Raw genomic sequence first — 25,029 nt, 5'->3', positions numbered from 1 at the left:
TCATTTCTTTGTCATAATAACAATTTAAATTAATTCTCCTTCGTGCTTTGTTAAATATATCCTGTATCTGTGTGTACTCTTGTCGCCATTTCAGTATCCTTTACAATAAAAATTAAAAAATACTCGCAGTTATCATTTGCTCGTTGCTTCACACTTGTAAAGGAGTGTGTGACTAAACCATGTTTACACTAAACAGGGAAATAATATGGATGCCGTTAAAGCAGCTGTGAGTGTATATATATTGCTGCAATTTCACACCCGTCCCCTTTTATTTTCTGTCAGCACCCTGAGGACACGACTGTGAAACGGTGAATTATTCCTTTATGTCAATTTTAGGTGAAGTTATTTATAATTGGCAAAAATTGGAAATAATCCTCCTAATTTTTATGTGTACAATCTGATCTGCCTGTGTTACACTTGCACAATGACGACAACGTTCTTCTTGGTGCCAGTGGTTTTATTGTGAAAGAAACACTATGAATCTGTAAATATAGCAAAGAAGACCTTCATGAATAAGCATCCATGTTCTGTCATAAAATAAAACAGAGTCATTAAAATGAAACATGCCATGCTTACAGACAAGATAGCTCTTATTAAACACATATAAATGCACAATATGAAACAAAATGGGTCGAATACTTCAGTGTTTAGTCCAACACTGTCTGTCAAAATCCGTGGCGTCGTGACCCATCGTCTGCGCTCACGAGCATTAGCATTTTCCACTTGGTAAACAAAATATGGTTCCACAAACGAATGTATGACATGAACATAAATACTTGTGGCGCTTGTTTACATCTTTTACCTGTAAATATAGCAGGTGACGTTCGTGAATAAGTGTCCATTTTCTGTGTCGCTGTCTTCACTGTCTACTTCATGACTGGACATACTCCCTGTTTTTTTTTTTTGTTTTTTTTTAAACAAAGCATTTGAAATTATCATATTAAAACGGAAAATAATGGTGGTTATGAAATGAACCATAAAAGTTATTGTCTACATACAAAATATTAATATCTACTTGTATTATTGTATTATTATAGCCACCATGTATGTTCCCCATTGGAATCAATATGATGAAGCCTTATTTTGAAAAAAGAAAAAAGAAAGACCCCATAGTCCATTTTAAAAATGATAATTTTATTGTCGATAACAGATACAACTGGTTTTGTTCAATACAATCATAAACACTCCTGGACTATAATATAACAAATCTACCATTTTAGTATTTACACAAATCTACATAAAGGTAGCTGTGAGTCGCAATCAGAAACCAGGTGAAATAAATGGAGCCAATTCCGTATGCCTTGTTTTTTGAAAAGGTGTGTTCCACAAAATACTGATATGTCATGTTATAAAGCTGTACAAAACTTCAGAAAACCAATTGGCTAATAACAATAGTTGTATTTATTCACACCAGACTTGACCTGAAAAGGGACATTCAGGAATACATCGAGTCCTGAGGTAAAGTGGCTCATTCTTTGCACGTTGAGATTGTTTATGGACTAAAATAACCTGAAAGATTTGAGTTTTTTAGTTTGTGTTTTTTGGTTTAAGCTTAAAAATTCAATGTGACAGATTTAAGTCCCAGCACAGATTTCAGTTTACAACACTTGAACACTTATAAATGTGACCATGTGACGACATATAGTCACACAACACACACAAAAAATATGTGAAATAGGTTTTAAATCAAACCACTTTTTTTTTGCAACAAACTACTGTTGTACACGGTACAAATGCTTCATTATTCATGCATTGACTTTCAATTGTGTACGTTTCACATGTAGCACCCACAGACAGCTCTGCATTGTAACATTGAAAACTTCAAACTGTACATTTGTCTTCAAAGCAATTATCGACACAGACAATGTTAACAATTCCCTGGTTGATATCCTTCGGAAACGACAATGATACTGACTCCATTTTTACTGTCAAAGAGCTTAAAGAGCAGCTATGGTCATTTCACTTCTCACACTGCATTGATGTACACTACCAGTCAAAAGTTTGGACAGTCAAGTAAAATGGAAAAGTGTGTGAGTTTTGACTGGTCGTGAAAACAAAATACTTTTTGGTTTTGATGTTTGATATATTGTTGTAAAAAAAATGCTTCAGCATCAATGACCACACTGTGCAGTGACTGCTGAGTAACAGGAATCATCGTGGCGGCTGAATGTTTATGGCACATACAACTGCTCTCGTCCGTCCAGACAGTTTTTTTTGCATTTTGTTTCTGCTGTATTTAAAGTATCAGATAAATGTCCAGCAGTCTTTTCAAAGTCCCATAATCTCTTTGGTTAAACAAAATACAGCATTGCTAATTTCACAACATAATTTTTAAATGGTTTTTAACATTTTTGGTGCTCATTATTTTAAGACGTGACAGAAAATGTGTTGATTTATAAAACATTCATGTCAAACTGAATGGGCCTTTTGCACAGCAGCCATTTTGAAACATCACAGCTGTAGATAATCAACGAATGATGGCTGCGTTCAGGATTCAGGTGTAGTGATTGTGTGTCTAAAGCACCAAAACAAACATCTCGGCAGTAAAGCGAGACGTCCGTTATTCTCTTGAGATCTGTGAGTTCTGATTCCTGGGAGGCAACACCTAAAGGTTCAAAGGTTCAGGGAAGTACGCTGCTCATCCTTCATTGCTCTCTCGGACCTTCTCCACTTTCTGGATTAATGTCATGAAAGTGGGCCGCCGTCCCGGGTCACTGTTCCAGCACTCTGCCATCATCTTGTGAATCTGCGGGAGATGTGAACACAGAAGAAGAATCAAATCACTGGGGCATTTTCATTCAAACAAAGCTTTGTTGTGCTTGTTTTCATTGTACTGACCTCCTTTGGACAATTCTCAGGAGCAGGGAGCCTGTATCCTTGTTTCAGTAGATCTATCAGATGGTAAACAATCATCTGTCCCTGCTTTTCATTCCCCATTTTGTCCATAAACACCTGGAACAAACAAAGAAAATCAAACATTCTTGTTTGGTTAAAGTGAAACTAAGTCTTTTTTAAAACTGAGTCCTCAACCAAGTGATGTGTCCAACACTTCAGAGCTAATTATACTCCAGTTGTTGGAAGAGGGAAGTGGTTACTTCACAAAGAAGTCGAGAAACAAAAGTGAAACATAAATAAATAGGTGCTGTACTGCTGGAGGGCTGCAGTTCTTGTCACTGTAAGTGAAGAGTTCGTAGAGGACGACGCCGAAACTCCAAACATCTGAGGCCACAGAGAACTTGCTCTCTGTCAGGGACTCTGGAGCATACCTGCAAAATATCACAAGACATCATTTACACACACATGTTGAAAAACATCAGGAAAATTGTTCAAAAATTCCTCATTCATCCAGTGCTTTGCATTGAACCCAGCTGTGTTCACTCACACCAGTGAAGTGTGAAAAGGAGTTGCAGTTTGTCGCTCTCACCAAAAGATGGGGCTCTCTCCCGGCTCTCTGACAGTGTAGTACTCCTTGTCCTGTGGCAGCACCTTGGTCAGACCGAAATCTCCAATTTTCACTCTCATCTCGCTCTCCACCAGAATGTTCCTCGTGGCCAGGTCTCTGTGGATGTAACGCTTTGTGGCCAGGTAGTCCATCCCCTAAAAATTGAAACCAGTCAAATCATTACTTAGTATAATTTGGATGATTTCCTGTTTTATTTTGACAAGTTCCTGTTTTGTTTTGATACTTGACTTCCTGGTTGCTCCGGACTAATTAGCTTCACCTGTGACTCGTTGTCTGTCTCTTCCTAGTGTGTGTGCTTGATTTTATATTTTAGGAATTCTGTTAGGTCCTTGTGTCCAGTTCTCCCTGTGGTTTTGGATCATTTTAAGTTTTCCTTGTGCCTTTTGTTTAAATAAAATTGTGCTTGTCGAATTTTCTGCACTGACTGATGGAGGTCAAAGCCGAAGCGTAAAAGCTATGCTAGTAAAGTGGGACGGCAGCAAGGTTAGGTCGGTTAAGGAAACAAATGTTGAAAGAGAACATTTAGATTCTCTGAAGCATAATTAAATAAGCAAGATACCAAAAATAAATATGGACCTAGAGTTGTCCTTTGAGAAAGCACCTGAGGTGTAGGGTGAGTCTAGGCTGCTACATACACAAATGAGGTTATGATTATTACCTTGCAGATCTGCGATGCGTAGAGCAGCAGTTTCTTGGAGTCAAAGTGATCCTTGTGTTTGATGAGATAATCTCTCAAGCTGCCGTAGGGAAGGTATTCCATGATCAGCCGCAGGTTCCTTCGTCCTGCAGACGGAAAGAAGCAGACGAGTAGAGGCCGAGCTTTAAGAGGCGTTTATGAGAAGATTTGGATTTATTCTTTTCATGGACAAGATCACTGATGCCGTGGGCAGTGAATGTGGAGCCGGTCAAGATGGCATTATGTATTAAAAAAAAATGTTTAGCCCTTGTGGTGCAACGGCTACTATTCTTGTGATCCAGGTGAGGAACTAAGAGCTGCAGGGGTCAGAAAATTAGTTTTAATTGTAGATTGTGGTTTCATTCATAGGTTATTAGAAGTCTTACATTAGGCAATCACAGCTCTCTCTGTCCTCAGACGAGCACAGACAGGTGCACTTCTTTCATGCACTAATTTTTTGCAGTCTTTCCAACTGTGAAATTCCATACAGAAAGACGATGAGTTCATACCTGCACTGTAGCAGACTCCTTTGTATTTGACTATGTTTTCATGCTCGAGCGACTTGAGGATCTCAATTTCCCGCTCAAAGTCCCTCATGTGCTCGGCAGTGCTGTGCTGGAGTTTCTTCACAGCCACCACCTCGCCTGTGCTGTCCTGCAGGGGGTCGTACCGGCACATCTCCACACTGCCAAAGTTCCCCTGCAGCGTGGGGTCGACGGGAGAGCAGACAAAACGAGTGTTAACCAGTCATCTCAGCTTCGAGCACATCATGTTGTTGCCAAACGTCTAATCAGCATTTCTCACTTTGCCCAGCTGCTTGAGAAAGATGAGGTGCCGCTCCTCAAACTGGGCGGGCTCCTGGCTCTCGGTAGCCCACGGGAGGCCGAAGCCTCTCGTCCGGTTGGGCAACATGTCGCTCTCCACCAACAGCTCATAGTCTGCAACACAGCAGGACGCCAAGTCACTTTAAACTAAATCTGTGTCCAAATTGACCCGTAGTTCTTACCCATCTACCTGTTACTACCGTGTGTCTTCCTACCTGGAGTGAAGAGGCTGTTGAGATCTCTGATAACTGCTCTGAAGGATGGTCGATATGACGGCTCATAGTCCATACAGCTGTTTATCAAATTAGCCAGCTCTGTCCATTTGGGGGCCGGCAGCTGATGTCTGTCCTCGTAGAACAAATTCTTCTGCAGAGGAAATGAGCGAAGGTCAGGACCTGCCGTGTTTTCACCTTCTCGTTCTTTCCTTCATCAATTGTATGAATTGTATGTACTGAGTATGTATGTATGAGGTGATTCAAAGGAATAGTTCAACATCCATGGAGATGCAATATTTTGCTTTTCTTGGAGGATTAATTTAGGTAGCGAAAACTTTGTAAAGCGGCAATACACTGGATTTTTGTTCTATTGGAGCTGTTTCTGTTGTTTTGGACAGGGATCATTTGAAGGCCACGGCAACCAACAGAAACTCTTACCTCAAATACAACATTCTCCTTAATGTTGAACTATTCTTTATGTTATATCTGTCTAACAGGTCATTCTCTATTTTTTTTTTTGTGACCTTGGAGCAATCCAGCGTGCTGAGTGGTTTGTCTCCACCGCTGCAGATCTCCCACAGGGTCGTCCCGAAGCCCCACTTGTCGCTGGCTAAACTCAAGTTTCGGGGATTGTCAATGCACTCTGGGGGAACCCATGGGATGCGCTCCACCAAAACTGATGAATGGACAAGAAAGAAAAACATGAGAAAAACATGAAAAAGATGAAAACAATCATACCTAAGGAAATCCACATGATGTCACAAAGCTATGAGTCTACTCCTACACCAGAGAGGAACATGGGTCTCACCTTCTTTGGGCAGCACAGTGATGCTGATGCCAGGATCGCTGAGCTTGATGAAGGGGAGGCTGCCTGTCTTTCGATCCTCCTCTCTGATCAGGAGAATGTTCTTGGCACAAACGTTTCCGTGGATGAGGGTCTTATCCTCCTGTGTGGACACAGGACGGATTTGAAAAGTGAAGCCCAGGAAGTGTGATGCATGAAGGATTTAGCCACAAGGGAGTTAAAAATGTTTGAAGGGAAGTCTATGCAAAAATGAGCCTGCTTCCAACTTGATTTATAAGGTTAGTAAACATTTTCCTGAGGAGTTATTGGTCTCAATCCCTCATCTTAGGTCTTCTTCAATTGCACAGGATGTCAGTTATGTACATTATGTTTCCATTTAGAGGAAATTCATGATTAAGCACAGCACATTTAAGTGGACACCACTGTGATTGACAGCTTGTAGTTGACAGCCAGCTTCAAAACAGGAGTTATGGTCTATGCAGCGAACGTGAGTGTAGTGTACTCAGTAGTACTAAGTACTCTTACCAGGTAGTGCATAGCCCACGCGAGCTGTTTGGCCACTTCCAGCTTCCATGTGATATTGACACAGCTTTTATTCTTCTTCAGATAGGTGTCCAGAGAACCAAATTTGCCATACTCCTGCACCATCATGTCTTGACAAACAGAAGTAGAGAAGAAGGAGGTTATTTTTGTGTCAAGATTATTCTCAGTATTTCAACCAAATCTATAACACTCAACACAGTTAAGGTCTACTGCAGCTCACTTCCTGTGGTTTCTTCAAATGACGCAAATGACACACACAAACTGAGTATTTTTTTGCCAACTCGTGCATTTCGTTGTTGAGAGTGAGGAACCTGGTTCAGTCCAGTTTATTTTCTCATGTGTGAAATCTGGCTTTGGTCACGAAACCTGAACAGAAACACTCTTGTTGCCTGTTAGGTCTAAGGCTACTGGCAAAATATTTGTCAGGTGCATCTCAGCATGTCGTGAAAAAGACCAAAATCTTTCCAGTTGCAGCTTTATTCTCCTGTCTAACTTTTCGCTTCCAGTTTCCGGCTGCACTGCCCTGATGTGTGTGTGGGCAGAAGCCCAATAGTGAAAGTTCAGGTCAGAGCACAAAGCAAATGAGGTCAGAAACCTCATACTCTCTCTGTATTGATTCCTAATGTGTAGTTAACCTTACTTTGATTAGTCATATTTTTCCACATAGCTCTAATCCACACAAATCTCATAAATGTTGCATCCTCGTTGGAGAAGGTTTGTGTGTGAGTACGTGTTGTAAACTTACTCTCGTCACCACAAACGCAGACGCCAAAGTTGAGGATTAAGTGTTTGTGGGAGAGCTGGCTCATCATGCTGGCTGCTTCAAAGAATGACTGTGAGGGAGAAAACGGGTCAAAACATTTGACATCAAATGTTTCTTTGATCTGAAAATCGCTCGCTCAGTCGACAAAAAACCGACCTCGGAGTAATTGCGATGAGCCTTGTCCAGGATCTTGATAATGACGTCTATCTGGTGTACCTCTCCGTAGTCTCCCAGCTCTTTCCTCACACCACAGAAGATCTTTGTGAAGGTTCCTTGGCCCAGACTCTCATTCTAAAAACAATTTAACATTTAAGTTAAAAAAAAACCCAAGGAAGTTGAAGTGAGTTTCACCATTTTCTTAAGCAACATGAACCACATTAAACGAAATCAATCTAAGGTTGCAATGTCTGAGGTTCTTGATGTAGTTCAACTGAATTTTCAAAACAGGAAGATGAAAAAAATAACTGAGAAGACAATTTAGCAAAAAAAAAAAAAGAAGAAGGGGAAAGCCCAGAGTTCTTTGATTCATGGAACAACTGGTGTGGTTTTCCTGTGACTGACCTGTCAAAAGTGCTCTAATGACAGTGAAATGGGTCAAACACTGAGGTGACAGCAAACAATGCTTCATAGTGAAACTAGTTCGTTCAGAGGACGAACATGTCTACAAACAGAAAAAGGCAGTTGTCTTACAATGTTGAGATCCTCTTTCCGGATCTTGTGGAAGACCATCTGACTGATGTGGCTGTGGAGGGAGGGCGACAGAGGAACCTCGGCACCTTGATTATTTCTGCACACCAGCAGGTTGGATTTCTCTGGCGGGATGAAAAGGGATTAGGATGGATTCAACCACTCACATTTTGACATTACATTTGATTAAGACTAATGTTAGTAGAATGTACTACTTCTGAACTTGATTTCATTTTATAAAAGGATATAAGAGATTTCCAACCTGAAGTCTGAGTTGCATTTACCAATTATCACTAAATTTATCTAGGAGGTAAAAGTCTTACTCGCACTATATTTAATAGACTGCAATTTAAAAAGATTATTCACTTCTCTTAGTGATTATAATTAAAAATACAAAAAGTTGGCTCGACCTGAGCTGATAGAGGAACTAGCTGTTTGTTTTGCCCCCCTGAAGTCTGTATTTAGAAGGATTAACTTGGCTGCAAATCCCCCAATCATGGAGAGACGGGGAGTCGGTTTGAAGCTTTTTTCACGATTAAAACAAGATTTCTGATTGTTTCAGCTTCTTAAATGTGAATATGTTTCTTTGCTCCACATAACAAATAAATCATTAAAACTGAATCATTTTGGATTGTGGACAAAACAAGACATTTCAAGAACATCATAATTTCCAGGTTTGACAAACACCAATCAACTTTTTTTTAACATTTTCTGACATTTTATGAGGAGCAAACGATAATTCGACTAATCGAGAAAAATAATCAACAGATTAATCGATTACAAAAATAATTGTTAGTTGCAGCTCTATAAAAATGTGTGAGTGTTGAAGAGTTAGAAATTATGGAAGATGCCAGATATGGAAACCAGTGCTCATGTGTACAGTGTCATGTGGTTTTTGAACATCATGTCTGCGTTTGAACACTGACCTTTCGGGCTGGGGGGGCAGCACCTGGTCAGCTGAAAAGTATATCCTTCAGTGCGCAGCGCCTCCTTTTGATAGCAGTGCAGAAGTTCCCTCAGGGAACCGAAGCTCCTCTTTGCTCCGCTCAGAATGTACTCTCCTGTTTCCAACTTCATAATCTGACAGTGCTTGTAGTCCACCATACTTTCATACTGATCATGAAAAAAAAATGTGAAGGGATAAATTAGACTATGGCGAGTCGCCACAGTCAAGGTAATTAAAGGGAAGCATCATAGTCTGTTGTCTGGGACATATGTAGACGAAAAAAATTGGTCACGTAACAAAGACTCCAAGAATTCATGCACTCTCGTGAGAATAAGGATTATCATGATGCAACTTTTAGTGCTTACCCCGACCACAAAAGACATAAAGTATTTGTCGTAGTGCCTCGGGCTGCAGCGAAGGATGTACAGTCCCTGGTGATTACCAGAGCGCCGCAGCTTACCAATCGTGAACTCCATTCTGTGAGTAAAAATGTGTATAAGTACATGCATGTTATTATGAGTGCACAACTACACGTGCGACACGTTGCGCATGTGCACTACTCACGAAACAGGGCCATGGTAGTAGCTCTGAATGCACTCCAGGAGTCTCGGTGGAGCCGCCTCTTTACACAGGTAATGATGGGCATCGGCGACCAGTCTGTAATATCCATCAACTAACGACACGAACGACAGAGCCTCTGATGGTGAGTGAAATTCCACTTCCTTTGTTCATCAGACATGGACACAAAATGCAGAGGGAAGGAAAAAATAATAATAATAAGTCCATAATTTCACCTTTAAATTAATGCAAACAAGGCACTTTTCATTTATTTCAAAATATGTTTAAGCTCAAGTTAAAGCGGAACTAGACCGGAAGTTCCTATTATCGCTGTTTTTTTTGGTGTGTATCTGCGTCATTACCTTGTTTATGAAGCCTGACGGTTTGAAACAAACAGTTCAGCCATTGCTGAGAACGTTGTGTTTTATTGTAATCTCGGGGCTCAACGAGATCACTGAAAATCCCGTAATAGTTACGTAAGCAGCGGTTCTCCTGAACAACCGATCGTCCTGCTCCGGGCACTAGTCCGGGCACATCCGGTTGCGTACATTGAACCGCAGAAGAAGAATAACGTCCGTTGTGGAGGTGTTTCACGAGCAACAGTGTCTTCTGACTCTGGGTCTGACTCCGGTTTAAAGTCATAAAGGGACTGCCGCGGGGAGTCGTGACAAAGCTATTTTTAAACACTGTTAAAACAATGTTTTGATAATGAGTAGCAATGCATCCACCGCTCCAGAGAGGGAGCTGCGCTTCTGAGAGCTGACGTGATAGATTACGTCACTTCCAGATACCTGGCCAATCACAACAAAGGTGGGAAGGCTCTACGCTGGCTGGCCAATCACAACACACTCTGTCTTCTCGAGCGAGATTTATGGCTGAAATAGCGCGACTGACAAGCGCTTCGAAAAGGACAGATTTCAATCGGCTCGTTTACATCAACTAGGAGGATTTTGACCATAAAAACAACTTAATATATGTAAGTAGACCTCCATAACTCACATATATGTGCAACAGGACCACTCTATGTGACCTTTAAAGGACCAGAGTGTAGGATTTAGGGGGGGGGGTCTGTCACCAGAAATTAAATACAGCATTTAATATTTCAACGTAAATTTATTATCAACTGAAAATTAGAGCTGCTGTGTCTTTGTTACATCAAAATGAGCCTTTTATATTACATGGGGGCAGGTCCTCATCCATCGACTCTGCCATGCTGTACATTATCCCAGAACGGGCTTGACAAACACTGATTCTGGGGAGGATTTTTTTATGTTTTTGTGCCATCTAAAGGCCTCTTTTTCACATATACACTTGGAGGGAACATGTATTCAATTCATCCATATGTTACACTACATCCTACACACTGGTCCTTTACAATGAGGAAAAGTAAATTAATAATTATAAAAGTGAAAAGCAGAGTATGTAGTAAAGCATATACTATACCAGCATTTGGCTGTCCAGTCTGGAAATGGTAACTATACGACTCTCTGCTGAGCCTTCTTTGTTCGCTTGTTTAATGCTGATGTCTATCACGTCTGGAAAGTCGCAGTACATCTTTAACTCCTACAGACACAAAGATAATACAAAGGCATGATTAGGTAGAGGACATTAGATGATGACACATACACTATTGTTGTTAAAGTCACCTCACCTCCTCCGCTCCCTCTTCCTCTTTCCCTATTGAGCACTGGATGCCTTTGTTGCCCGTGACAACGATGGTAACGCTGTGGGCAGAGAGGTCGGTGACCTGAAAGCGCTCAGAGTAGAGGGAGGGCAGCAGTATCTCCAGGTTCATCAGGTACTTGAGCTTGAGGTTGGCCACCGTTGCCTTGCATTCGCTGAACTGCTGGATGAATTTCTTGAAGCGATAGCGGATCCTCTTCCGAGTCAAAATGTTGTACTCCTGAATGTGACTTCGCATGCATCTCGGCAGGAAGGATTTGTAGCTAAATGTCGGGTGGAAGACAGAGGACGGTGGTGGGGAGGAGATGGGAATGATAATAACCAAAAAGTATTAGGGACATTACATAAATATTTATTGTGTTCAACTAAAATTCAATACAGCAAAAATAGATACTAAAGGATCCTTTTTAAACTAAATCATAATTTTCTCATATCATTAAAGCTACATGTTATGTAAACTTAGTGTAGGGAAAAACATTGAAAGTACAGGAGACTAAACATCTGTGTAGCAACAACAGACTTACACAAATCTTCATACATTAGAGTATGATATACAAAGCAACACCTTGTTAGGCATCAAATAAGCTGGAGGCACAAATGGATGCAACTCATACATAACATATGGTATCTTCTGGAGCCTTTTGGGACAAAGTGAACCCAGGAATGAGTGAATTGAAAGTGTAAGGAAATACATTTTTGACGGCAATACTATGAATTATTGTACGCGTTTCAATTAGGCAATGAAGGCTTAAGAGATGAACTATAAAATGAAAGAGGAAACAGACACAACACTGAGTGCTTTGTTTCAGATTACTGACTTCACCTCAGGCAAATACATTAAGTCATGCAAATGTTGAAGCCACGTAAAACAAATGATGTTGATGATGGATTGGTTTTTGTAGGGAAACTATAGACAATGTCACATTTTGTGCAAGGACACAGCACATAAACTGAATATAGATCATTTCAGATTTAATATGATCTAACACAGGGACTATTCATTGTGCTGCATGCATTGCACACTGAAACTGATCTAAATGTTCAGTGTGGCAAAAAGAAGCTTGTCACATTGCTGTGAAATCACTGTTAATATGCTGCACCACATGTACAAATATATAATAGTGAGCATTTCACATTAAGTATGAAAGAGGGATTAGCATGCACGACTGACTGGATGTGAGACTGGACAGTTTAATGTTTTATATTAAAGCTAATTCCTGTCTGTTATGGAGTGGCTAGTGCTGGATGGTATGACAAAAAAAAATGATATCAGTATTTTTTGATGCATGAGCATGAGTGAGTGCTCCAGAGAGAGAGAGGCGCAGCTGTGTTTGTGTGCTCGTTTTGCATAAATGTTATTACGCGAGTGCATCTGAGTGTGTGTCTTACATAACTACATACATTCTTGTTACTCTCAGACATATTTTCCTGCTAAGTTGGTGGACTAAAGTGCTTTTTGCTGCAACTACTAACACAGTTATTTCTTCAGCTTCAGCTATTTCTTCTTCAGGTCGTCCGACAACAGGGTTTTGCTGTGCCACGTTCCATTTTTTTGGGGATCAGGCAAATTGGACACATCTAAATTGACCCTAGGTGTGAGTGTGAGGCACCAGCACCCCCCACAACCCTCATGTGGAGATCGAATGTCTCACCATATACGAAAAATGAAAATCATAAAAAAAAAAAAATGAATACCACCTGAATGACAGAGAGCGTCCTACCTTGTATCATTATATACGTCCACAGGTGACTGGCCGCTCTCTTTAGCGAGTCTCATCATGTCAAGCACCGCCATGCCCAGATACTCCTCCTGCAACTCGTGGCTCACTGGCATTTGAACCCAGCCATTAAGAAAATCACTGCGCCACTGAAAAACAAAAGTAAAAAAAAAAGGAGGGCATGAACAAGTAGAAGTAAATACATTTGTTTTTAATTACTATAATGTGAGAGAAGTAGTTGGATGAGACAGGAACAGTGGGGTAAACTTCACCACAGTATGAGTCAATATAAAACAAATCAGTTCACAAACTCAAATAATTACACTCAATTCTTTTAGATTTACTATTTTATCAATTTTTTCCAATCCAGGATGGACAGGATTGGAAATTAGCATATTTGAGGGACAGCTCAAGTTAAAATAAAGTAAGAGAGGCAAAGTTGAGATGATTTGGTCACGTGCAAAGGAGGGATAGTTATTATATTGTACAAAGGATGTTGAAGATGGATTTAGCGGGCAGGAGGAAAAAAGGAAGACCACAGAAAAGATTCATGGATGATGTGAAGAAGGACATGAGGACAGTTGGCGTAACAGAAGAGGACAAGATGGAGGCAAATCATCCACTGTGGCGACCCCTAAAGGGAGAAGCCACAAGAAGAAGAAGAATATTTTATCAACACAGTCATTGTCATCAAGACGCTGGGCCTGTTCTACAGCAGCAGCAGGATTCTGTGCACAGTGAGCAGCGTCAATGTTTGTGGGGGTTAGTCTGTTGACTCACAGCTCAGCGTCAGTCCATTTAATACAAAGCACAGCAGAGCTGCCAATCGACACACGCATGCTGGAAAATTATTAGAATATATGGAGAAGATGTTTCCCCTTTCTTTAAAAAAATGAATTTCCTGTGAGACATCCTAATTTAACAACTCAGCCTGCTGTTTCTGCTGAATGGGCTGAATAAATTAATTTGGAAAAACTGCATATTTGCACAGAATAACACATGTTCTGTGTGTACAAACAAAGAAACACACACAAACACAGAAACTAGTTCACACGATGTGCTTTTTTTTTAACACTCTTGCCACCACATTTCCTGTTTTCTCAACTCACAATGAGGACTGTGTTTACTTGACAGACAGACTATCTGTCTAAGAGAAACGGAAACTAGCATTTGATGTCTATTTATTATTATTGTTATTTTTAAAAGTAAGTAAGAAGGAAAGACTTGGGTTGGATGGCGGTTTAGGGGCAGACATTAGGGGACTTTAGTCTTAAAGATGCTGTCTTGTATGCTCTACACTCAAAAACAAAAAAGTGAATGCAAGTGTAAAACACAACAAATGCATCATGCATTGAAAGCGACACACATTATGAACACTAACCTGAAAAAATAGGTACGCCATTACACAGTCATCCATCACAGAAGTCTCCATTCCCTTGGACACACCATAGCGGTGCGCATATAATGAGCTGCTGTTGTTATACCAGCCTGGAAAATAGTATCTGGACAGAAGAAGAGGCCACAACAGGGTAAGGAAGTAATACAATTCAACACAAAAGCACACATGGAGAAGAGAACATGAGGTATCTGAACAAAGAGACTGACATAAAATGTCACAGTCTACCTGATTCTGAAGAGCAGCTTTTCTCTGTCTGACTGGTTGAGTTTTAAGATGTGATTGGGAGGGAACCATATCCGGTCACTTTCCCTCATGAGGGCAAACAAGTTGCAGTAAACCGGAGCAATACCTGGATGGGGAAATAAAAGGGTTTTGTTAAAAATCAAATATTTACTGTAATAAAACACAGATTGATTTTTATTTCATTAAATGTCACAGACTGCTCTGCTCTTAAAGTCAATGTGTGAGAGTCAGCAATTTTTTTCCCCAAGTGAGTCACTTTGTAACTGAGGATGTAATCTGCAATATCCTGCTGCGAATTTATATTGAGATTTTACTCATCCACTACTCTTGAATTTAAGTCATAAAAACTGACGCTAAACAATGACAACTGGCCAGTATTTGGACATAAACATAGTTGTGTGTTTGTGTATACACAACACAAACACAGCCTGTGGTAGCACGGTAGACTAATCACAACAACTCACTTTTCTCAACAAAGACTTGACACTTTAGTACACTGTAACACTGTCGTAGCAATGTGTTTAATCTAAAGGCTGGACTTTGCATTTGGATTTGGCCAGAAAACTGTACGCAAATTCATTCTGTTTAATATGTAACATCTTACTTATCCCAGCAAAATACTTAAATTAATTAAAACTACCTAGTTTGTCTTCTATCTTATATCCGAATACAAACAGCAATGAAAAGAGTTGAGAGTGACAAGGCAGAGACAACACAGAGAAATCCGTAATCACATGACTAGTATTTGATTGTGGTTGCACAATTAAAAAAAATGGAGAGTTAGACAAATGGAAGGAAAGTTAGAAAGAGAAATGCATAGTAAACACAGACAAAAAGCAGGAAGTAGGAAATGACAAAACGAGAAAAAAAGAAGAGAAATGCAAGGGGAAGCAGAAAAAGCGGAAGTTGAAAAAAAAACAGAGAGAGACTGGTTTGTTTCTTATCAGCTACAGAGAGAACGGAGCAAGAGAATGTGTCAGAAAGAGATAAAGCGCAGGGAGAGCGGAAAACAGACACAACAGTCAACAACTTCCTGATTTAACTTTGCTAAAAACAGAAGTCAAAAAGTCAACCTGAGTGTTGTGCGACTGTTTCTCAACTAAATAAACACCTAATTCAGTTTATTTTGGGAGGAAATAGGTTTGGAAGATGATGCAAAATGAGGATTTTTACCTGGATGATAACTGATAGTTGAAAGGTGAATGGCGTGTTAAGTCACACAAATTAAAAGTATACCAAAATGACAACAGAATGGCATGTCCTCAGATGACCTTGATTCTTCTTCACAGGGAAGAACACTTACACAAATTAAATTTATAACCAGTTTTGTCATGGTTTACTGATCCATGATCAGTAATGAGGTAAGTGTAGGAGCCAGCGTGGGGTTAGGTTTAGTTTTTGGGGTTGGTTCAGGTGGTTGGTGCAGGCTTGTTACAGTGTGATTTGTGAACAGTTAATGTAGGTTAATGTCAACTGTTGGCCTTTAACCATTTGATTAAATATTCTCGCAAGGAAATGAACGTGGCTAGTTAGATAAAAGGTCCTTTGATTCCTTTGACGTCTATGATAGAAAGAGGGATCGGGAGATATGTACTGAAAATATCTAGCAGTTTGGATTATGTCAAGCCCATTGGAACCTTACTACAGCTGAAGACTTTCAGTGGCTTTGGGATTAAGTGTACTTTCGCCACTACAGTAAGAAAAGATAAGAAGAAAGCAGTCATGCAGAATTATGGTGCGTTGATCATGTTCCGGTTAAGAAGTCAGAAAAAACATGGAAGCAAAAGTAAGTAGGGTTAGTCATTGTTAGCAATAACAGTGCACTACGTGATATTTTGTACACACAAACAGCGTAGGGACATGTTCACAGATAAAAGTTTAACTGTATGTGTACGACTTGAGTTACTGTGAGACAAAAACATAGCTGAGTTTTTATACTATTGACACGCGTGGCAGCCATCTTGGAATCCTATGTCGGGATTTATGAGGTTGCGTCGACTTTCTGAGTTAGAAATCGGACCTGAGGGCTTGTTCCAGTTATAAAGTCAGATGAGAGACTCAAATTCCAACTTCTAACTAGAACTGGAACGTACCAGTAGACCGCGTAGACCACTACTATGTAGGACTGCTACACATTGGCTAACAAACTACACATTGGCTAACAAACAAGATCAAGAGACCCAGCTGTTCTATACCTGTAGATGTAGCAAATTTAGGCAGATTGTTCTGAGGATCGAGACATAACATTACAGATTTAAATCCTAACTTTATAATTTACAAAGTCCACATAAAGTGGTGTCGCTCAGTGATGAAACTGTGTTCTCCATGTGTGTGTGTAGGCATCAGAAATGAGGTCCACTTGCGACTCACCACAAGCTTTCGCTGCAGCGATGCACAGATCCTCCACTACGTACTCCCCAGGTGGAAAGGTGAGCACATCGTCCGAACCTTTCACCCCGTCCCCTTCTCCCTCTTTCCCTTGGTAGTGAAGGTGGACAGTGAGACAGGGGGTGTCCGTGTCCTGCTTGGAGTTGTTTTCCGCAGCAGGGTCGTGAACGGGCAGAAGCCCATTGTGGTTTGTCGTGAGACCAGAGGTGGGTGACTCCATTTCTGTCAGCAGAATACAGGCCATGTGCTACTGGAAACAAGCATTTACCTGTGAATGAGAAAAAGAAGTAGGTGGAAGTCAGTTTAAAGCAAATCTTAATATGTTGTATAGCATGTAGCTGCGGACATCTTCTTGACATAAACTCAGTTATACTGAGCACTTAATCCCAAAATTTGAATACATCTCTCAACAAGCAAAGCATTGCAGTTTGTGTGGGCTGTTTATGTAAACCACAGGGAACACTGGTGCATTCAAATGCCTTAGATTCTCTATAACCGTGGACTGTTGGCTGACAAGAGTTGATGATAAACACATTACTTATCACAAGACTGCAATGTGGTAAACTTGTACAATACAGGCCACAATGAGCTGCAGTCAGTGGTTTTGGTCTCCAAATACTTCACATGTCACATATTCCAAAAGAAAACCAAACATTTGCACCTCCTCTAGCCTTTTTTTTTTTTACACCTGGTGAAATCTGACCCATGACAGGAGACTTTGACCAATTACAGGAGAGTTCAAAAGGGACAGCTTTCTCCTATTGGCTATATTCCTCTAACTAAGCAGCCGTCCACAAACAGAGAAAAAAATTGTCGAAGCAGACCTGACAGCAGCATATGTGTAACTGATGTTGAGTTTGAGTGGCCTCTTGCACATGATGGGGATAATCTGTTTAATTCCAATCATGTTACAGCCTGACTGGAATGATCCATCAACATAGTCAGAGTATGAAGGATATCAAATCAGTTACTCGGCGTACAAGAGCATGTTGCATGAGGAGTAAAGAGTTCAGCAGTTTCTTTTAAAGTTACCCATATGAAAGTAACTAGATTAGCAACACTATGCATCTTTAAAATGTTGATTTCACTAATGTATGTCGAGACTAAATGTTAGTGTGCTTTGTTGAATGTTTGTGTTTCACATTGTTGCACTTATTGTTTAAGGGTGCCGACTCATCAGCTGATAATGAGTCCGTTTGAACTGTGTCTGCAGGGTGAGATGCTGAGTGTTTCAAACTATTGAACATGGCAGTCTATGGTGTACCGCCACTGCACAGGACATTGACATATTACATTCAATTGACTATCTACATACAAAAGAACAGTGAAAGGTCAGCGGCATTTGCTTTCCGGAGGCCGCCATCTTGCACCTCCATGTCTCTACAATATCTCATATATAGATGAACCAGCCTAAGCATGCATTTCAAATTTTTTAACCAGAAGCTTACTATGCAAACAAAGAACGACATATTTTATGGTTTGCAAAGGCCACCATAGTTCATGGACATGCGGGAAAGAGAGGGGTGAGTGTACTCGCGGACTCCTCTCTTTGTTACCACCAAATTAGTATTTTTTTTCTCCTTTATTTTCTTCTAAGAGCAAACTTTAACCCACATGTCAGATTGGAAATGTCGACGTTGAACAGTCTGTGAGGAGGAAAAACAGCTGGTGGAAAGATGTCTCAGGTCATCTGGCTGCTGGTGTCTCTCAGAGACACACACCAGAAGAGTGAATCTGTTTCATTAATGATTTTGTATTCTGTTAATTGTGTATAATTTCTGAGAATTAATTTAAATTATATTATTGACTACCAGATATGGAAGCAAGTAGGCTAATATAACAAATATTTATTAAATATATAATTAGCTCTTTATGTGTGCACATGGTTCTGCAGCTTAGGGATTTATGATGGGCCCTTTTATTTGATTTAAAGACATGACATATGTCATGTCATTTTAGAAAAAGGAAAGTAGATCTGTCCATTCTGTTTTATGAATCACATATAACTGCGTTTCCATTAACTGTCCCTCTAAGTGCATAATGTCCTGTTTTATATATATATATACATTAGGTTAATTTCTTATTTGGAGTGCATCGTTCATTTCTATTCCTGACTTCAGCAAAGCAGCAGAAACCCAGTTTTATCCCAAGTTGTTTTTGCAGGCTTGTTTTATTACTTTTTTTTATTATCATGTGGGAAGTGGTTCTGGGACCACCATACTTGGTGTTTCAACTAAGAGATCATGTATTTATATGCATACTTTGTTGAACATTCTCTCAGTTTAGTACAAATCTAATATAATCTTCTAAAGTCCCGTTTGCCTAAATTCCTGCACTCATGGGCCTTTTGGCTTGGCTTGGATTCAGTAAATCAAATGTTGGATTAACTGTAGAGTTGTAGGGAACTGAACAGATAAAACTTATAATATTATAACTATAACATATTATATTTGATCATGTTCAATGCACATACAGAAACAGAATCACCTTCACATACTGATAACTTAATTTGAAGGTTACCATGTCAGTAGTTGCCATGATATCAGAGTGTGTTGCTACGGGCGGAACCAACAACTAAAGCCATACAAATAATGGTGTCTGCATTAAATAATATTTATGCTGGCTGTTGCACTGCTACAGTATATGTACTGTGACTTCATGGTGTTATGGTGGTGCATTATGCTGGTGTCTGTCCTCTCTTTGCAGAGTTAACATGTTGTCCCCATTTCTCGGAAACATCATTCACTGGCTTTCTTCCACATTCCAAAGATAATGAGCTACTCCACATCAGGAATAGTTGTTTTTCTTTGGGATTGACTTCTGCTCTTTTGTGAACCTCAGGCTATATAGCTTAACAAACCCATTTTAAATATTAGTTAATACATATTAAGCCTTCAAAAATACTCAATAGAGTATTACTCAATAAATCATGTGTTTTGGCATCAGCGTGGCTGGACCGTGTTGATGCTACACGGTCACTGGTCTCTGAAGAAGGTCGGCTCATGTACAGGAAAACACTGCTGTCTCACAAGAGTGTTTACACACCCAAAGCGTTTATCGTCAAGCGGACAGGCAGTGAGTTAGACCAGTTTCTTGCTGAGTCTTATCAGGGCTTTGGTGCCTGTAGAGCTCGGAGCTATCAGCGTAAACACATTTTGCTCTTTATACTTGCTCTGCTCCACTGCAGGCTGCTGAGACCACCTCTGGATGTTTTCTACTTATCAACCAACTGGAGGGCTTCCTTTAAAAATAATCATCAACAGTTGCTCAATAGTTTTTGAAAACTGAAATCTGCTGTACAATTGTTGTACAATGCCGTGTAATTTTGCTAAACAATTACGAGCTAAATCTGTTTTAAGTTTGCTTCATGGGCTGCCATTTATATATTAGAATAAAATATCCCTGTCATTGCAGCATGTACAACAAAATTGAGTGAATTACTTATTAGGGTAGTAAAGGTAGTAAACACATAAATACAGTATATGCTCCCCACTCCCACAAAGGAAAGCCCTTCAGCTAATCTGGTCCAAACAAGTATAATATGATAGTACTGACCCTCTTTTACCAACTGAGGACACTGAGCATTTGTTGGAACTGCTCAAAATAAGCTTTTGGCTAGACAGCTACAAAGCATAATCATCCCAACAGAACTTCACGATGATTTAGCTTCAAATGGCTCAATGGCCTTATTTAGACCACAGAAGTATGGTCGGAGTGACTTCAAATAGGAATAGAAATTGATTGATTACACAGTTTTTACAACAAAAAATTTGGAATGTTAATTCACCAGCAAATCCAGACATCCCATGCACACATATGGGGATTGATTGGCCATAGGGGGGCTTGACAAATATAACTTGCTCGTTTTTGAGTCTGAGTTGTTTCATTTATACATTGGTCGAAATACAACAAATCCTTGTTTCAATTTCTAATCTGTGTAAACTACTCGGATTATATTGGTTTAGTGGTTTTTAAAAGTTTATTGGATTTGAATCGATTATGTTTGTTCCATAAAATAACTATCACAACAATCTGCCTGACATGTCATGTGAATGCATTGATAGGTGCACCAACAAACAAGCCAGCAGCAGGGAGAACGCAGAATTATGTGCATGACATGATTTGACTGGTTGTCGATCACACTGTCACCTAGAGAGTTGAGCATTTTTTTAACTTCTGCTGCAGCAAACTGAAGAAATTGACCTAATTTGGCAAACTTTGATGTCTACCCATTCTAAGTGAATGACACACGTTTTAACAAGAAAGCAACTGGTTTTCAAAATCGAGGCAAAGTCCAACAAACACCTGGGTGCTTCATCTGTCACAGCTTTGTGAAAAGCAAAATCCTCTATCATATTATCATATGTATACCGCTTATGCTTTAAAACTAGCATAGGGAGCTGGAGCCAATCACAGCTGACACTGGGCAAAAGGCAGCGTTCAACCTAAGCTGCCTAGCACTCTGGTATCCTGTGACAGGTGAGGGCTACCATATGAACATTTTATGCACCATTTTGCGTTGTTTTTTTACCATTTAAATGATTAATATTATGCATTCAATTGCATACACATTAATCCCAGTGCTTACTCCTAACGATTATCAGTTTTCATAAACAATATCAATGATATATTACTGAGTGATCATATGGATACATGCAAGTGAGGTGACGTGAAGTATTGGCACCGTATTGGCTGCCTGTGGGCTACCATGTCCTCGCGGGCACCACGTTGGTGACCCCTGCTCTAGAATCTGTGCCCTATTTTATCCTATTTTTCGAAAATATAAATGGAAACAGAATTTATTAACTGACATAATTTCAGGGTTCTAGCTAGTGTACAGCCCGTTACGGTATAATTTGCGGCCGTCCTCTATGTTGCGCATGAGTGTCAATATTGTGCCGGCTTCCAGCATCGAAGCTCACACTGGAAAATGCTTCAAGTTTTTCATCATATGGCGAGGAAGAGTGCATATAGCAGCTCTGCCGAGCAGAAAATCCACCCACTGCCTTAGATTTTCTAAGCAGCATATGAAATGGGAACACACAGCTGAGTGCTGATGACTGTGTGATGAAGGGAACATGATTATTATCATGGCTCACACAAGTTCACTGGGTTTCAAAATGTGAAACAGTCACTGCTGTGTGATTTAACAGGGGAAAAAAACTAGGTGCCGGCTAGTATTGAAACCATTTTTAATTAAGATTTGCGAAGTAGACAATTTGACCTCTGCCTTTAACACATCCTTTTTACACACCAGAAGTTAACACACAAGGGTGATAATGATCAGTCACACGTGTCTTCACACCCTGACACCCACTGAAGTAAACAATGTCACCGTATCTGTTGCAAATCTATTTTAACCACCCCTGCCTTTGAAAGACGACCAAAAACATTCACAGTTTCACTGCAGAACGTAATCTTCAGTCAATGACCAAACTTTGCAGGAGCTTTGCGTCTAAAGTTCATGTCGTCATGTGTTCGTCCCCACCCACTTCCCACTACATCGATGCAAAGCTGTGGTTGTTTCAGTGTTTTTACACTTCCCTAAAACGTACAGAAAAAAAATTGCCAGGCAGTGCATATTCTTGTAATGAATGAACACTCACTTTCTATAGAAGGAATTTAGCCATCAGGCACAAGGTCAACTACTGCAAACTGTTCCATCATTTTGTGTCTCTGTGTTATGTTTATCATCAATGTAGAAGCAACACACCAACTTTATAAGCCCCTGTCACAAGATGGAAAATTGTGTGAGAGTAATCACAAGCGGCATTCTGTATTTGAAAGTAATCCCCATTTTAAATCTTAAACCAACAAATGATGTCCTGAGATCAGTGAGAAACTACTGGGGAATGTACTAAAGTAATATGTGAGGCTGTCCGAGCAGAAATATGCTACAGAAACACAATTCAGCACTCTACTGGCCTCTGTCATCCCTTAACATCTTTAGATGACGCAGTCTATCCCCATTATACCATTACCAAATAAAATGTAATCGAAAAATTTTATTGTGACCAAAGAGGAATTGGAACACATGCTTTGTCTTCCCCATTTGGCTCAAGACAAAGGCACTATTTGTAAAAGAAAAAGTCAAAGGGATCCTCTTCTGAAATGCCTACCATTTATTTTTTTAGCCATGCACAGTGCCTTAGGTAATAGGAGAATATACCCTTTCAAATACTTAGTCATTTCCAGTCATATGTGTTGGCAAGGATTTACAGTCACCCACGTCAAAGGAAATGAGTTTGCCTAAAGCAGCACAAAGCAAAGCAACTTCCTAAGATTCCTAAGATTGTAGCAAACGTTTTGCCAAAAATGTGCGACGGAAAAACGAGTCACTGTGTTGCTACTTGAACTATATGAAACAAAATGTTGCTCCATTACAGCAGCTTATAGCACTGCGTGACCTGAATAAACTCAACCCAAACAATAATACAAAAATAATGTACATAATCCTAACCCATAACTGTCAGCATGTCTGTTTTGCTGTTTGTATTCTACCCATAAAGAACTAAACAAAAGTACTTTGACAGGTAACCTAAGTAATATATACTAACCACTTATGCTTGGTAACATGAAAACAACCTGTAAACAAGAATACTACATGTATACAGCATGTCTCACACTTCAATAGATATTTTTATTTTAAGTATAACCATGTTATGACAAATGATAAACAATACCATAGCTCAGTAAATCCCCGAAAACATAGTTCACTGTCAACTTAAGAAACAACATTAGTATCATGGTTGTGGATGACTAAAATATTACTCTCAACACTGCATCTACTCTCAAAACTGGAAAGCAGTATGACAAATTACCTGGAAGATCGACTGACTGCCCAGAAGAGAATTAACCACAGTCTGACTGGTACGCAAGATGCAGTCCAAAAAAATCAACTCTATTAACATACGGTAATTCAAATGACCAGATTTTGCTGATACCATCGTAAGGGGAGGAGGCATGAATGGAAACATTCACATGTGTATACACCCTTTCTACTACACTGTCTTATTACTAAGTCAATCACAAACACACATCAATTGAATTTGATTCTCATTTACACTATAAAAAAAAACTTAAACTTAAAAACCACTACTCTACTTTATAAAGTACCAAAACATACAGCCTCAAAATGTTGTATTTATTAATTATTATAAAAATGTCAATATAGGCAGATTTGTAACATGAAATTGCAAGTGAATGAGTGACAAGTAGAAGTGTGAGGGGCAGACGTTATGTATGCACTGCAGCTTTAATGTGCACAATTAAGTTTATCATGTGTTGTTAACAAACCCTGGGATGACCAGTCTTTCAATGAGCCAGCTTGCTGATACAGATTTACCAACTTTCAAATACCAATGATCACAGAATTGGACAGACATGAAAACAACAAAGCTGGTGGTGCCCTGAGACACAGTTGTAACGTGAAAGAAGCTGTGCATAGAGGGTGGGGCAGTTGTGGTTCAGCTCAAACCGCAAGGTAAAGGTTCGATCCCGGCTCTGCTAGTCTTATAATCCCATGTTGATGCTGTGGCAGTGTGTGAATGGGCACATGCTGCATTTGGTTGCACTGTAAGAATGTGGACCAACTTGGAGAGGAGCATAACCTGTCGGTCACTGGAGCATTTTAATAACAGCACCGTTATGTTTTCCTGTGTTGTGTTCAGCACTTAATGAACTGTAACACCATACCCCAAAAGTGAGTCGTGGCATTAGCAACTCAACAGTACTAATCACCCACAGCTCGCTATGCTAACTCTAACGTGGTGTCACGTTCCCGTTAGGACACAGTAATGACAGCTCACACACGTTCAAATACACACACACACACACACTAACTTACTCGTGTTGTCTTCTGTTGTGCTGCTCCTGCTGTTACTCCTGAATCACTGAGTAGACCTGAATACGAGCAGTTAGCTTTAGCTAAAGCCACACACACACACCAACCGACGTAGGAGGTCAACTAAAAGTACCGTTATTCACTTCGATAACTGCCATATTCCGTTGTCACGGTCACATCTTTAAATACACTGTCCGTGAACGCCTCACCACGGCCACTCGTGTCACTTTAATTCGGGATGAATGTAGTACTACTGCTGCTGCTGCTGCTCTGGT

At 39.9% G+C, this 25,029-nt stretch overlaps 1 protein-coding gene across 1 annotated transcript; it reads right to left on the bottom strand.

Annotated features, from left to right (window-relative positions):
* Window positions 1–1,403: 1,403 nt before the first annotated feature.
* jak2a (Janus kinase 2a) lies at window positions 1,404–25,029 on the bottom strand. The gene is made up of 25 exons (XM_083903083.1): window positions 24,888–25,029; window positions 24,758–24,813; window positions 16,894–17,179; window positions 14,506–14,629; window positions 14,263–14,383; window positions 12,885–13,030; window positions 11,132–11,426; window positions 10,924–11,043; window positions 9,487–9,644; window positions 9,288–9,399; window positions 8,903–9,089; window positions 7,980–8,101; window positions 7,446–7,580; window positions 7,272–7,359; window positions 6,509–6,636; window positions 5,987–6,125; window positions 5,703–5,854; window positions 5,179–5,329; window positions 4,944–5,077; window positions 4,649–4,838; window positions 4,122–4,246; window positions 3,425–3,597; window positions 3,149–3,266; window positions 2,839–2,952; window positions 1,404–2,746 (listed from the first exon to the last, which is right to left on the bottom strand). Exons 3-25 carry the CDS (start codon window positions 17,153–17,155, stop codon window positions 2,639–2,641), a joined length of 3,402 nt encoding a protein of 1,133 aa, XP_083759209.1. The 5' UTR covers window positions 17,156–17,179; window positions 24,758–24,813; window positions 24,888–25,029; the 3' UTR covers window positions 1,404–2,638.

The sequence above is a fragment of the Microchirus variegatus genome (assembly GCF_963457635.1).
Source record: "Microchirus variegatus genome assembly, chromosome: 16".
In the NCBI taxonomy this organism is placed as follows: Eukaryota; Metazoa; Chordata; class Actinopteri; order Pleuronectiformes; family Soleidae; genus Microchirus; species Microchirus variegatus.
The sequence above is the reverse complement of the archived record's forward strand: the minus strand, read 5'-3'. Positions and strand labels throughout refer to the sequence as shown.

Coding starts and splice junctions, on each gene's coding strand:
- jak2a (XM_083903083.1), bottom strand. CDS start 17,155: ATGGCCTGTATTCTGCTGACAGAAATGGAGTCACCCACCTCTGGTCTC. Junction 11,427..12,884: donor GACGTATATAATGATACAAG/GTAGGACGCTCT, acceptor CCCGACATTTAG/CTACAAATCCTTCCTGCCGA. Junction 5,330..5,702: donor GCACGCTGGATTGCTCCAAG/GTCACAAAAAAA, acceptor TTTCCTCTGCAG/AAGAATTTGTTCTACGAGGA.